At 39.7% G+C, this 15,888-nt stretch overlaps 1 protein-coding gene across 1 annotated transcript; it reads right to left on the bottom strand.

Annotated features, from left to right (window-relative positions):
- Positions 1-345: 345 nt before the first annotated feature.
- LOC127752765 (auxin response factor 22) lies at positions 346-5,432 on the bottom strand. Its single transcript, XM_052278174.1, has 4 exons — positions 5,157-5,432; positions 3,918-5,069; positions 836-1,722; positions 346-727 (listed from the first exon to the last, which is right to left on the bottom strand). The coding sequence occupies exons 2-4, from the start codon at positions 5,028-5,030 to the stop codon at positions 631-633; spliced, it is 2,097 nt and encodes a 698-aa protein (XP_052134134.1). The 5' UTR covers positions 5,031-5,069; positions 5,157-5,432; the 3' UTR covers positions 346-630.
- Between the last annotated feature and the right edge of the window lie 10,456 nt (positions 5,433-15,888).

Here is a 15,888-nt window from a genome sequence, read left to right as displayed (position 1 = left end):
CTTTTTTTTTTTCACACGCTTATGCCACAAATTTACTACTACGTACTGCTACTTCTGTTCTCTCTTTTGACCAAAAGACACTGGATAGTTTGTTTTTGCCTTCTCCCTTCCCAGATCAACACGCAAGGGCTCGTTCTCATTCATTCATCTCAGAAAATGAAGCCCGAAATCGTAAGCAAAACCACTTCCAAGTTCCAACTCTAGGCTGTGGTTTCCCGACTTGCAAATTGCAACTACTATAAAAGACCAATTGGACAAGTAGAAAAATTGCGTCAGGCCCTGATGCTTTTCTGACAGATTCAGGATGCATTTGGCACTAGCAAGTAGTAACAGTGAGCTGTGAAATTGTAGGATTACCCAAGGAACTTTTATTTTGACTAAGATTCATCCAAGTGTTTGGTTTACGAACTTGAACAGAAGAACATGACCACTGATTGCAACAAAGAAACTGACAGCTAACCGAGGCAAGATAAAAACACACACACCTTAACTTGAGCAATCCACAACACTGACAATACAAAGCAGGTCTGCTTAGTTAACAGCCCAACGCAAGTACATGTAACAAAGGAAGTCTTTTCACGCTACGATTCATATTTCAGAATTAAATTCAAACGGGAGTTTATTGAACTATCACGCCTGCTCAACTAAGCATTCGATGAGAGGTCTCTCAATTCTCTCCCTGTCGCCGGCTATTATTGTAAGCCTCCGTGCCGCTTTCATGAAGTCACTATAACGTAAATAGAATGGATTAGATATATCTCATCGCAATCGCAATAAACTTGTTAGAGGATTGTAAGGGAAAAAAAAACTAACGATATGATAATGAGGTCCTCACCTGAATGGTACCTCACCCGGATGCTTGACTACACCAGCTGCGTCACGGAAATGAAGATGGTTTATGATTTCTTCTTTCTCGATTCCGAACATGTCAGCCAGCCGACCGTACAGTTCTTCGTATGACCCAAAGACAGACAAATCAATGGTGCGACCAACGTCCTCCGATTCCATAAATACCTTGCAGTGACCAGCTTCTAAACCAAGGTCAGAAGCCTCGTGACCTTGAGATGAGAAACCAATGCAAATTGATGAACCAGAACCATCAGATGCATTTCCTGTCTTGTGCGCATTGCCATTAGGTGAGCTATTTCCAGTAACTCCAGGGGAGAGTGTCTCCGTTGATCCGCTTGAAGTTATCTGCTGCTCAGTAAATATAGCCTTTCCAAACAGCATTATATGGGGTGTCGTCTTTCTGTCATCAGATTTCTCTGCGACCTGTGGTGTACCGATTGACAACAAACAAGAGATATTGTCATGGGCTGGTGCACTACTGACCACAAAGCCCTTTGATATCCGGGAAGGCGGAGTAATAGCATCAAGTCTGTTAAAACTGCCGCTATGTAACAGACCAAGGTGCAGCTTGTTAAGCTGGTGGTCTGTTAGTGGTAAACCAAATTGAGCATGCCTGGCTCCCTGTATGCCTGCAGGAGCGGTGTCCGGGTAACAGCATAGTGGGCTGTTGCTAGGACCAAGTGGGTTCCCATGGAAAATTGGGTTCAGAAGATGACCCTCAAATGGGAAGTCAGGATGTGGGGGAACCCGCAACTTCTTTCGAGGTGACGAAAATGGTCCTAAATGGATTGGTGGAATACTTGACACAAGCTCCACAAGCCATGGGCTGACACATTTCACATTCTGCAACAGGTCCGGTTCATCCCATGCCACCTGTAAGAATTTTGCAAATTGCAACCATGAGAATTAGAAAAGGATATAGTGCAGCAATGAAGAAAAGCACACTGAGGTCAGCACAACTAAAATAGGCAAAACTGGCAACTACCGTTGATGTTTCACTTTCACAAGCCAACTCTATCTAGATCTGCTATGACTGCGTAAGCAGCATGAATTTCCAACATCTCGCTTAATAATAATACTAGCAAAGCATCCCCCATGTATCCCTTCATTGCCTTATTGTACATGCCAAGCTGACATCCAATGTATATTGACAGGAAAGGAAGGAGCTAATAATCATATGGCACATCTGCCAATAGAACTAGCATATTCAGCTAGGCCAGCACCATTAGTTTTAATCTCCTCTTCAAAAGTTGATGTCTGGTATGTGCTGATTAACAATATCAGCCAGCTATCATATGAGGGGAAACTGGTGAAAAAGACAAATTTATGGCAGTGAAGGAGATACTTATTGAGACATGTGGACAGCAATATAGCTCACTCCCTCACTTGAAGTTCTACTGCTACTAGCATACAATTATACTAGTACCTGTAACAACTAATAGCTTTCCTTCTAATAGCATATTAAATATGATGTTACCACCCAATTTATTGCATTTGTTTTAAAAAGTGTATGCAGTATTTGGCACTTGGCAGGAAACACATATTGTTTAAGGTTAATCTCGCTTTCAAACTATAACTTCGTGTCAGAGGTAGATGAGTGGTGTTGGCGACGGATAACCATGATGCCAGAACAAGTGGCTATTGGGCAGGGCTGGGGTGAGAAAGTTTGCCAATGAAAAGCGAATGGGCAGAAAAATAGTAAAACACCATAAATAATTAATTTCTGGCAGGTTTTTCTTTGCCCCCTACAACCCCCCAATATACACAAATTTACATGGGTCTGCCTCTCTCAGTCCTAGCAGATACAATATGTTTAGTGGGCGCAATACGGCTGAGAGCAAAAGGGCACAATGACGTGGATACAAGGTGGGATGTAGGCTGAGCATATGGCGGATACAACATTCAGTGGTTCGATGTGTCGGGTGATAAAAATTTTTCCTCGTGAAATTTTTGAAAGATGCAAAGCTAAGGACATTTTTTAGCACATTTCAATTGTGTGGCTAATGGATGCTCTTAAATGATTATGTCAAGCATGAAAGATGATATATGGGCCCTGTGATACATGATTGATTGCAAATGAAACTTCTGACAATGAAGACCCTGATCTCAATTATTGACCACTGGAAGAGACTGATGCAGCGTATACTATCAATTTGAAGGGAACAGGATTCAGAATGGGTCTATCAAACAGTGTAGTTTCATGTAGGTAAAATAATTATTTTCTAAAAATATGCAGTTCATTATATGCTTAGAAATTTGTTTAATACATCCTAGGTTAATGCAACTAAACATACCGTTGCTCGTTTAACTGGGCCCAACAGCCCAATTTCTGTTGTTTGTTGTGTCAAGCTAATATATCATGCCTTTTCAATTCTTCATTTGGACTGAGGTGAAGGTCGGATGCAAAGGTGTGGCATCTGATATCAATTTGGCAGTTGCATGGGAGAATTTAAATGCTGCACTCGGAATTAAAAGGGTTAACTGCCGAGTGTCAAAAAAGAATACAGCCACTTGTAGAACTAGCAAAGAGACAATCCAACTTTTAAGCACCAAGCAAGCTCCCAAGGACCAAAAACCCTTTTCCTTCATAACGAGTTTGTTACTACCTATCAGAAAAGAACACTCTGCTGTTCCTACCTATTGCATCCTCCTAAGTCCTAATACCCTGGGATTCCCACCGGCTTTACTCATTGCATGATTTTTCTGTTCCATTAAATAAAGTAGGAACCTGGAACCCGAACCCACCATTGTACAAATTCCTAATCAATATGTTGATAACTTGAGTAGAGAAACCTCAGTTTAAGACCAAGAAGACAAGAACACATTCACTGAAAACCGTGAACATCAGGCTAGTAACCCACTCAGGTTCCACCATCACTAATTGATGAGATTGACATTCAACAGCAGTTTGCCACTCTAGCTAATTTCAAACATAACTGATAATATATGAACAGCAAGTTCTAGCAACACTGAGAAGCAATAGATATTAGTCAACACAATGCAGGGCATGCATCCAGCGCCAATTCTGTGAAATGTAACAACTATAAATAACACTGGATCAAGCAAACCTGAAGAAGTCTCCACGGCGAATTCGGCCATCTGTTGGGATCAGCAACCTGAACAGAAGATATTGTCCCCATAAACCAGCTAATCCTTGATGAATCCTCTGTCTCAAAAGCCATCTTGAACCTCATCCCGGAGCACCACTGGATCCTCATTGCGGCCTGCACCGACGCGGCCTTCACGACAAACTCCGGGGTGCTAGCCCTCGGGTAGTACGCCACCTCGAACGGCTGCCCGCTCGACGCGAGGCTAGCGGCCTCCACGACATCGGCCATCCTCACCTTCCCCTTGCCCTTCATGTACCCACCACCACCATGGCCCTTCATCAGCTTACTCTCCTCCTCCTTCAAGAACGCCGAGAAGCCGCCGCCGCCATAGCCCGGCGCGTTCCACCCCGACATGCACTCCATCCCCCCGCACGCCATCCGCTTCGCCCGCCGTATCCCGACGCAGAGCTCCCCGTGCCTGGTGCGCAGGAACACGATCGAGTCCCCCGCGACGAGCTTCTTCTGGTTCACGAACGTGCTCCACCCGGTGGTGAGCAAATGCCGGCGCGGCGTGCCGCGGTAGATGTGGCGGAACTTCCAGACCACGCCGTGGACGTCCTTGGCGAGCACCGTCTGCACCGGCGGGTCGGCCCTGTAGTCCAGCTTGGGGAAGATGGTCTCGGCGCAGTAGCGGGGCACCGAGAAGCCGCCGCCGTTGTTGGCGTCGGACTGCGTGAGCGTCTTGGCGAACGAGGTCGGCTTCTCCGGCGACGGCTCCGCCGCGTCGCCGGCGGCTCCGAGCGGGCAGAGCTCGTCGGGCTCCCGGAACTCGGCCTCCCCGGGGGCGACCGGCGCGAGGCGGATCTTGGCGTACACCTCGTCGGAGTCCCGATCGGCCAGGAACTGGACCCCTTCGACGCGGCAGAGCACGAGCGGCGGGAGCGCGCGCGGCCCCAGCTCCGCGACCGCCGCCGCCGCCCCGCCTCCGCCGTCGGCGTGCTCGGCGTGGCCCTGCGCGAAGTAGTACACCCGGGAACGCGGCGCCGGCATCTGCACCATCCCGCCCGCGCACGCGTGCCATAGCTGCGGGTCCAAGCACCTCACCTCCTCCACCTCCCCCACCTCCTTCATCTCCAACCCCCAAATGCGATCACCGCTCACCCACCAAACCTTGCCAATCCAAAACTAAATCAAAAAAACAAAACACAAAACACAAACTGAATCGAAATCATCACAAAGAAACACAAACGATACTACCTCTCATGTCTTCTTCCTCCTCAGATCAAGAAACCAAACACACAATCCTCCAATTCCGCAACTGCAACAGAAACGGTGGTGGTGGTAGTCCCTAATAATCTACATCAAATCCACGCCCCCTCCCACACCGCAAAAACCGAACAGAAAAAAAGGGAGAAAGAAGAGCTCGAATTCTCTCTCCTCTCTCTCTCGCGGGGGAGGAAGAGGTGGGCGAGCTAGGGCACAGTGGATTGGAATTATGGCGAGTTCTCCTTGTGTTTTTGCTTGGCTTAGAGGAGAGAGGGGTCGCTCGCTTCGCTTCGCTGCTGCGGCAGCTGCTGGTAGTGCAGTGGAGGCGGGCCCACACGTCAGGTCGGGATCGGGTGCGGCGGCGCGAGCAGCGGACAGCGCGGCGAGAGTGAGGATGACGGGTGGGGACAGGTGGGGTGGGTGGGGCCCACATGTCAGTGGGTGGGTCGGATTCTACTCTGTTGTCGGTGGGGCTCGGGCTCGGGGTGCTGCACGGGCGCGGAGTCCGCGGATCAGTGACGACTGATGAGATGAGACCGAGTGGTTTGGTTGTGGTTTTTTTTTATTTTTTTTACAGAATGTTTCTGAATTTGTAATTCAGATTGCCTGGTTTATTCTTAACTTTTTTTTTCTTCAAACTTCCAATTTTTTCATCACATTAAAACTTTCCTACACACACAAACTTTCAACATTTTCGTCGCATCATTCCAATTTCAATCAAATTTTCAATTTTTGCATGAACTAAACACATCATATTGTGTCCGCTTGATTTTCTTTTTGTTTTTTTTTTTACAGAAGCTACCCGAACAGACTGCTAGATAATCTCCACTGAAATTTGGTTCCTGCGTGGTTGTTTTGAACTTATGCAATCTAAATGATGTTTCTAGTTAGGTACTCCCACAAACCTAGGATGGTTTAGAATTTGTAGTGTGCATTTGTTTTTTAATGTGTCGGATGAAGTATGTTATAAAGTTTTTATGGATGATGCGTTGGGGGATGAAATAGAGTGTTTGTCGATTATTCTAGGGCACAAATGAAATAATTAAATATATTATAAAGTTAAAAAATACTTAAAAACTTAGAAATTCTGATAAGGAATGTTACTTACTCAATTACTTGTCGTTCACGGTTTGTTCTAAATCAAAATTTTGCTAACTTTCACTAATAATTTTAGAAATTTATGTATTTATTCTTGGGCATAAATTTATGTGGTTTAACGGCATGTTAATTATATATGGTATGTAAATCTAAACCATAAATCTTAAGAGGTTAAATTATATATGTATGCAAATTAATGGTAAAATGTTTGACTTAGAATAAAATTAAAATTATAATAATTTAAAACAGAGAGTATTAAAGTTCGTCTTAGAAAACATACCCACAGTAATCCATGAGAGAAAAAAGAACACGCCATCGGAATCAGCAGCTCTCAACTGAAGAAGGGAATTTCTCCAATTATTACAGATCAAACCTCCTCCGAAACAACAAGCAACAGTCCATTTTTGCTCATGGAAGCTGGACCATCTGATGAAACCAAAACCGGCCGAATCGTCTCCCAAAGTTCATCAAAACCCCCTTACCACCAATGTCCTACTAATCACCATTTTTGTGCCCTCACAAACAAAACAAAACAAAACAAAACAAAAATACTAGTATCATTTGGTGCCATCTCTAGCGCAAGAAAGAAACAGATTACCGGGAATTTGGATCCAACCAACAACAACTGTTGGGACAAGAAGCAAATTAAGCAAGCCACGTAGGGCTAATTGCAAGGACAGGGACGGGTCGGAGTTGGACGGGGCACATCGCCCGGTTTCGCGCGACTGTAGTTGACGATGATCTATGCGTGTGCTTTTCTCCTTTAATTTTGTGACAGTTGTGGGGATTTATTACTGCCGCAAGACTTTCTGGTTCATTCAGAAAACTGATCTTTGCTTTTGCGGGAATTGGTGGTTGCGGTGTTATGGTTGTTCTTGGTGAATTGTTTTTCAGACAAACATTTATTTTATAATGAAGAAAAAAAATCATTGTCTTTCTTCGTCAGAAGCTAGAGCTAAATTCTTACTCCTATATATCATAAAGCGATAGATAATGTCAACATACTATATAGTCTCACAAAGCGATAAATAATGTCAACATACTATATACTCCCTTCGTTTCAAAATGTTTGACACCGTTGACTTTTTAGCACATGTTTGACCGTTTGTCTTATTAAAAAAGAATTGTGAAATATGTAAAACTATATGTGTACATGAAAGTATATTTAACAATGAATCAAATGACATAAAAAGAATAAATAATTACTTAAATTTTTTGAATAAGACGAATGGCTAAACATGTACCAAAAAGTTAACGGTGTTAAACATTTTAAAACGGAGGGAGTAGTCCGGATGATAAGACATCTTAGACCTTCTTCGGAGCTAGAAACTAGACACTAAAACCTTATAAAAAAATCATATAAAATTCATATGTTCTAAATGATTATATTATCGTGGCCGTAGATCGTGTTGAGTGTCAAATAACGTAACTGAAAATGACATGGCTCTAATTTGATAACTCTCGAATCCTTAATCAATAAATACGAAATCGTATCTATCTCGGACTTTCAATTAATGATTTTTATTTACTTAGTTCTAAAAATTAAGATTAACGGTTACCAAATTGTAACTGATGTGAGCTCTTCTTTCACTATAAGAAGCTATGATTTCAAAGTTAGTAAACATATAGTATAATATTAAAATTTTAATATTTATAGTATCTATAATCATAATCCGTGCAACCTATAGGTTGCGAAACAATCTACAACACATGCCCGTGTGCTGGTCCGAAGTCTAGATCAATTGCAACAAAGAAGAAAAAAAAGGCCAAATGTTGCACGGGAGCCAGCTCACAGGAAGGCAGGCCAATGTCGAGGTCAACCAAACTCCCATCTCAGAGAGAGATTTTTCGGTGATTTGTGATGCACTCATCTGCGTGCGTGCACTCCCCCCAGATCTCATCGTGATCGGTGTAAAAAATGCCCCGGTTTCCGTTGGATCCAGCACCGGATCGGTGGGTTGTCCAAACACAACCCCTATCTTCTCTCTCTCTCGCCGAGGCCGCTCGTGCTACCGGCCGGCCAGCTGATGAAGAAATTAACCAAACCAAATCGAAGTCATCTCATGCATCATCATCATCATCAACATCATCAGTGGTTCTCTCTACACGTTTTGGGGGAGTGTTTAGTGATGGGTAATGATGGTGGTTAGAGACAAATTAGCGTCTCCTGCTTTTGGTCTGGTTGGTATTGCTAGCTTTTCTCAATTAGTGGAATTATGCATGTTTTAGAGGAATTGCTGGGATATTGGTCTGATGGGAAGATACTACGATAAATCTATTTTCCATGTTGTCTTGATTTTAAGATTTTTTTTCTATTAAAAAGGATATTTTTTTTAAAAAAAAAAGCAGCGAAATTCCGATACCAACTCACATGACCTTTGAATGGACAATACTGGCAAGTTTATAAAAAAGATAGAGTTAAGATGAATCATGTTCTTACTAAATTATTATTGACAACGCTTCTAGATTTTGTGTAATATTCGTTGGAATAAGATTTAAAGTCGTAATATTTAAAGAGAACTATACCACAACACATCCAAATAAGTGCATTTGTAAGGAAAAACTTGGACATCCTTATATATCACTATCATTGCCCCAACTACTGAATTTGGATTTAGAAACCCATAGCCAAACTACCCATGCATCTTTGCTTATTGACCCTAGAACAGTGCATGGCCCCTATCGCAAGTTCATCACCCACACAACACAAGCCCATCCAAAAGGCATGATACCCTACCATGTCAGTGAATGCGACTCCTCATCGAAGAGTCGGCATCCGAGCTTGTTCTATCGTAAATTTCTACTGCTCCTACCATATAGCTGATGTAAAGTAAATTCTTACCGTGTGTAGTACAAGAGTATTAGATGAATTACTCAACACAATGGCCATGTTCTTTTTTTAATTCTGGATTTTCTTTATTTTTCAAACTTCTAAATAGTGTGTTTTGCGTAATAATTTTCTATATAATTTTTTATGGAATACTTTGTAGTAGTTAATTTCTTTATTTATGCCCTCAAATAGCTATAAAATAATCTGATTATCTATGAACATATCAATTTCAGCTATCTCAAACGGGACCATGTACTACACTACGTAGCATATAGTGTAATCTTGTGTAGGGCAAGGATAATCGGACTCGCGAATTGAACCCATTTCTATAAAAATTCCTACGTTCCAAACAAAAGAAATTTTATGATCCTTGAAAAAGTATTTCGAGGTACCTCAACTTTACACTAAATTTTTTATAACTCAAGGTATTTAGTATATCTGGAGGTACCAAATTTTACACTTGAAAGTGTGGTACCTCCCAGTACTTTTTGAAGAATGGTAAAATTACCCTCCAAACAAAGCTCGATCTTATCATCATGCATGGTTAATATATACCATCCTCTGTTTTGGCCGAACTATGCCGGGGCCAAAATAATTTTTTTTCCAGAACTACAGTCTATAGCACTGGCACCATTGCTGGCAGATACGGTTAGCTCTCCCCCTGTAGCTCATCAAATGACAAAAGCGATCCCCCTCATCAAACAATATTCATTATTCGGACACTGTGTAGCAGCAAAAACTCTGTTGCCGATCACTACTAGCAAGGTACCAACCGCGGTACTGTGTCGCCCGGCATACGGTACGCACGCGACTGTTGTTTCTCTGCCTTTTTGTGATCGTAATGTTCTTCCTTTTGGGCGCCATCCGCTGCGTTTTACAGCCAACCTTTTCTGTGTGTTTCTGTTCATCGATCGGCTGAAGGAGCCTCATTGATTAGTCGAGAACTGATTATAAACCGAAATGGTTTATTAGTACTCTCTCCATCCTAAAATATAGCAACTTAGAATCGGATAGGACATATCCTAGTACTACGAATGACAGAGGCATGTCCAGATTCATCGTACTAGGATATATCCCATCTGATCCTAGGTTGCTATATTCTGGGACGGAGGGAATAATAAGGAAAGTACTGCTAAACTGTGTATTTTTGCAAAAAAAAAAGTTATATAGAAAAGTTGCTTAAAAATCAAATTATTATTTTTTTAAAAAAATAATATTTAATACTTAATTAATTATACACTAATAACTCATCTCATTTTACGTATATTATCAATATTCTTTTTTCCTTTCTCTCAAACAACGCTGACAAAGAAACTACGTTATAAATATCTTACAATTAACTTGATTTTTTATTTAAATTTTAACTATAATTGATTTTTTTTTGGAGGAAAGGGACAAACAATGAGGCCTGAAATTATCCATGAAATGGATCCAAAGGAATCCATGATCCAATCCGACCTGGAAATCGACAGACGAATTGAAGGAGCAAGGCGATATGGGAGATGAACATTGGAGTCCACTGTAGTGGAGTATGTGTTTCTTGGCCTTTTTGATGGGACAGGAGTTGAATGGGTTGTCGTGGTGTAATAAACAGTGTACCGCAGACAAGCAAGCAGGCAGGGTTGGCAGGGAAATCTGATACGGGGTTTTGGTGGTGACCTGACCTCCGTATTTTGTCATTTGTACTAGAAAGTGTCTTATTTTGATCAAGTGGTTTTAACGAGTAGTTACTGCTGGAGTGGAGTAACTTCTTTTATGGATGCTGATAGCCTGATACTGCAGGTACGCTTTTAAAAGTACAAGTTTAATTGAGTACTCCCTCTGTTTAATATTGTAAAACTTTCTAGCATTACTCATACTTATATCCTAGATGTTAAGGGCAATCTTAACCCATAGTGTTCATAAGTAATAAGTAGTGTCTATGGTGCCATGTCAATAAGATATCACAATAGAAACTACATTCTACTACCCATGGTTTCTTAAAGTGGGCCATTAATAAATACATCATCTCTCTTCTCTACCAATCATATTTATTTTTCATCTATTATGAAAACACTATTTTCTCCCAATGCAAAACTTGATAGTGTCTAGTGCATAGGTTCTCGTGTTGAAGCTGTGTCTTGCATGAGACCCAGTTTCTTCCTCTCTTCACTCTCTCTCTTAATTAATATAGTACCACATAAGCTAAAAGTCCTACATGACAATATAGTTAATACCACACCATCCTAGGTGGAGGGTTGGGACTGCCCTACTGAATTTAGACACACATATATATACCTAAATTTATTAACATCTATATGAATATAGACAATGCTAGAAAGTCTTATGTCGTGAAACGGAGGAAGTAGTAAGTATTCTCTTCGCATATCATTATCAATGCTTTCATTCAAACGTATAAATAGTGTTGGAGTGTATGATTTCCGTGTAATTTTTCAAAAATCAATACACTACAAACAAAATCCCTGCAAATAGATATCTTTAACACACTATCACAGAGACAGAGATCACCGATAAATCTAGGCTTGCTAAAGGCTGATTTAAAAACATAGCCACACACTCTTATTTGGAAAAAGAAAAACCACGCACGTTTACTGTTTGTAGGTAAGAGGACCTGTACCGTGATAGGTGTAATTATATAGCCATGACTCTTTTCATATGACATTTTTCTTAAGGAATATATTTTTATTTCGAAATGTCAAACTTCATTTATTTTAATAAATAATTAGTCAAATTACAAGTATATTTGGTGTTAAAACCTATACGGATATACATATTTTAATGTATTTGTGGCAATATTGGTTTCGTAATGGTTAATAATGTAGTATTTAATAAGAAGTCCATTACATACCCATACCGCACTAATGGATGTTTTAAGGAGCACACGCGTTAACTAGAAAAACCTAACAATTAATTCGGTGAATCGTACATGTTAAATATATCATGCAAATGAAAACAACACGGTCTCTAATTTAATTGAAAAATTTTAATTTATAAATATGACATCTTACCTAGCTTGGGCTATTTTTTTATTAATATAATTTAAAAATCGAAATTATTAATTAGCAAGCTGTGACTGACGTAGACTCTTCTTTTGTTATTATCATCTACAATTTAAATGGTAACTAACATGTTTAACATAATGTTAATATTTATGATATCTGTAATAATAGCTTGTCTAATGTACATGTTAACGACTAATTAAAATTAATTCTAAAAACTTCTTTAAACAAAATATGATCATAAATGATCTATAGTTGCGTCCACCGAAAACACAAACTGCAGGCTGATCGTTTTAACTAGAACTGAATATAAACCTTTACGCTTATTAGCGACAAAAAATATAATAATTTGTAGATACAAACTTTTATACAAATGTTCTAAACGAGTTAAAAACTAATGTTAAACAATAAACTATGATTAAAAATATTAAAATTAATTTAAGTACTAAAATTTAAATTTCAACCTTACGTCAAAATTGAAAGTTTGGTTGACATTGGAACGATGTAACGAAAAAGTTGAAAATTTGTGTGTAGAAAAGTTTTAATGTGATAAAATAGTTGGAAGTTTAAAGAAAAAATTTGGACTAAACTCGGCCTGAAGAGCTGAAACTCTCAGCAGCAACCGATCTCTCGTGTTCAGATGTCAGAATACACCATAAATTGAAAAAAAAACGAGACAAAATTTCTAACAATGCCTTAAGACGTGGATCTGGGGATTTGTAATTTTGACTGGAACAGCTTCGAGTCCTCCAATGGGCCAATTAATCCTCTCAAGCTTGGACCAATTAATCCTCCTCCAAAGCAGCAGCTCCTTCGGTCTGCACAATACCTGTATACTCCCACACTGTACTGCTGCATCTGCGTGGATGACGATGGCATAGGGTAGCGTAATCTCTGAACCAACCTAGGGAACATCACCTCTGGAAACTGTCATTTCAGAGCAGGTACAATAGTTACAATAATAGCAGGCTATAAGTAAGCTATAGACATATTTTAAGAGATAAAAAAGAAGAAAGAAGAACATCGGGCTATAAATTTGTAGCCAATTATAGTACGGACTCTAAAGTGCATATGTGTATGATAGGTGTGACTAGATATTAATTATGTAGTATATGTTTATAAGTAACTATTATATAAATTGATTATTAAATTGACTATAGATGATATAGAGCCAGTAGTTGGCTATACTATTAAACTTGCTCTCAGCTGAAGGCTGTGTTTAGTTCAGCGGAAAGTTTGGATTTTGGTTGAAATTGACAATAATATGACTAAAAAATTGTGTCTATATGATAGGTTAATGTGATAGAAAAATACTGAAGTTTAGATAAACTTTGTATCTAAACACAGTCGAAGCAGGAGTAGTACTTTCATGGCTGCTGACACCGCATCTCGCCTCAGGATCGGATTACTGCAAAATTCCTCCACAAGCAGAGAGGCCTTTCTCTGTCTCTCTCTCTCTCTCTGGGTAAAGGCAACAACAAAAAATAGTCTATAGAGATGGGAGCCATATATATGAACTTTAACTATTGTAATATTTACAATGTGTATGGATAGTAAATAGTATTAGTAGGAGAGAAGAAATAAAGACAAATAATATATTTTATTCTCTATGGGCAGCCCATATACTTATGGGTAGCTTTTGTTATTTCTTTCCTATGGACTAGTTCCATAATATTGCTAGATGACTGAATCAAATATTATATTGCTTATGAACTACTTTTTAGAGTATATTGTGGATGCCCTTCACGTCGTGCAGCAGCAGTAGTACTAGTGGTAACACTGCTTATGCTACTCTAAGCAAGCACACAGGAACACTGATCACCGTACAATCTGTGGGGTGTAACTTTCCTGTAAGGCTGTACTCCCTCCGTCCCAAAAAAAAAAAGACAAACTCTGTTTCCATACCTAACGTTTGACCGTCCGTCTTATTTGAAAAAATTATAAAAAAAATTAAAATGACAAGTCACGCATAAAATATTAATCATGTTTTATCATCTAACAACAATGAAAATACGAATTATAAAAAAATTTCATATAAGACGGACAGTGAAAGTTAGACACGGAAATCCAGGGTTTGCTTTTTTTTTTTTTTACGGAGGGAGTAATTAACTTGGGGCTTCTCAGAGAAGTTGACGAAAGCTTCATTTTCCATTTTCCCCTTTCTGTCCTGCCTGTGCTTTTCTAACCTTGAGTTATATCTGGTTGTGTTTAGTTACTTTCAAAGTTGGAAGTTTGGGTTGAAATTGGTACGATGTGACTGAAAAGTTATGTGTGTATGACAGGTTGATGTGATGAAAAAAGTTGGAAGTTTGGATCTAAACACAACCTCTCTATGGAAGGAATAAACTGCTACTACTAATTTGCATAATTTAGCTGCTAAGTTTAGACGCCTCTCTCCTGCCTTTTGGTATTTATTCATTCTTGCGTGACCCACGGGCTCTCACCCTAGGCTGTACTTACTTAAAAAGCTTCTTCTATGCTTCTAGTAGTTTCTTTACAGTTTATATTCTCTCTCCAAATTAAGAAAGTCACTAACAACAAAATTCAAAAATAAATCTACTACTAGTCTACTACCATTGCTTCTCACCATTTCTTGCTCCTCAAATAGGGTCTTAATCTTAGTGGAACATGGCTCATTCACGCGTTATGACAACCCTATATATATAAAAAAGATGGTGAGAATTTGTTCTGAGAATTTTATTGTAAACACTATGTCCTATATATTATGCGTATAGTGATATTATAGCTACCACCTTGCTCATGGAAGTTGCGATGGTAGGATGTGGGAGCTCGGCAAAAGTCTTGCCTAGTTTACGCGTGATGCTGGTGACATCGATGCATGTGGACACCGTTCCCTCTTTAAAGGCATCGTTTTGGTTCTTCTCATATTATCCTTTAGATGAAAACCTAGTTCCAGTGTTCCCAACAAACATTGATAATGTTTTTATGTCGTGTCCTCTATTAAGATGTTGTTAGATACTTCCCTGAATTTGAGTGGCCATAAACATCTTTTTATCAACGATGTTGATTGTCCAGGCTACATGTCGTCATGGGAAGTCAGGGCTGCTTGTTGCGATGAGCTTGACAATAATGATATGTGATAGATCTTAGTAGTTGTAGGTCATTGGTGTGTGGTGATGAGTTGCATTAGACAGTTGTCCTAGTCTTTTCAGTAGGTTTTTGTTGGTTGCCTTTAATTAACTATACAATTGTAAAGTTTTGATGGCTAATTTCTCTCATAAACTATGTCAACTCTCTTCTTCTATAATAAACTGAAAGTAGTCATTTCACCTTTTTAGACATTATAGCTACCCATCATGTAGTGCATTGTATATCGTAGTAATTTACTACATCCAACTCCATAAGGTGAGATTTTAGCGGTAAATTTTTTAAAAGGCACTCTGCAATATATTTTTTAGATACCGCTTTTATCGAAAAACAAACACTTTTGATAAGTTTGTGACAGCAAAAAAAAAAAAAAAAGGTGCCGCCAACCCATCACAATCTATAACCCTCTAAAACATACGCGACGACATCGTCCTTCTAGCGGATGCATTGCAAAATATCTTTCGGATTTATACTTCCTACAAATTAGGTACTACTGTCTACTGGTACTACACAATATGTTGTTTTTATCAAACCAAACTTTATCAAAAGAAAGCTTCTGAAATAATACTCCAAAAGAAAAAATGATAAAAGAAAATCCTCCGGTGTGGTGGGTGGCCGCAAGTAGATGCTGATGCAGTGACGCTCCCCACACGCCCAAACAGTACCCAAACTGTTGCCTCTCGCTGTA

This window comes from Oryza glaberrima, chromosome 10 (genome assembly GCF_000147395.1).
Source record: "Oryza glaberrima chromosome 10, OglaRS2, whole genome shotgun sequence".
Lineage (NCBI taxonomy): Eukaryota > Viridiplantae > Streptophyta > Magnoliopsida > Poales > Poaceae > Oryza > Oryza glaberrima.
This window is presented reverse-complemented; position numbering and strand designations above follow the sequence as displayed.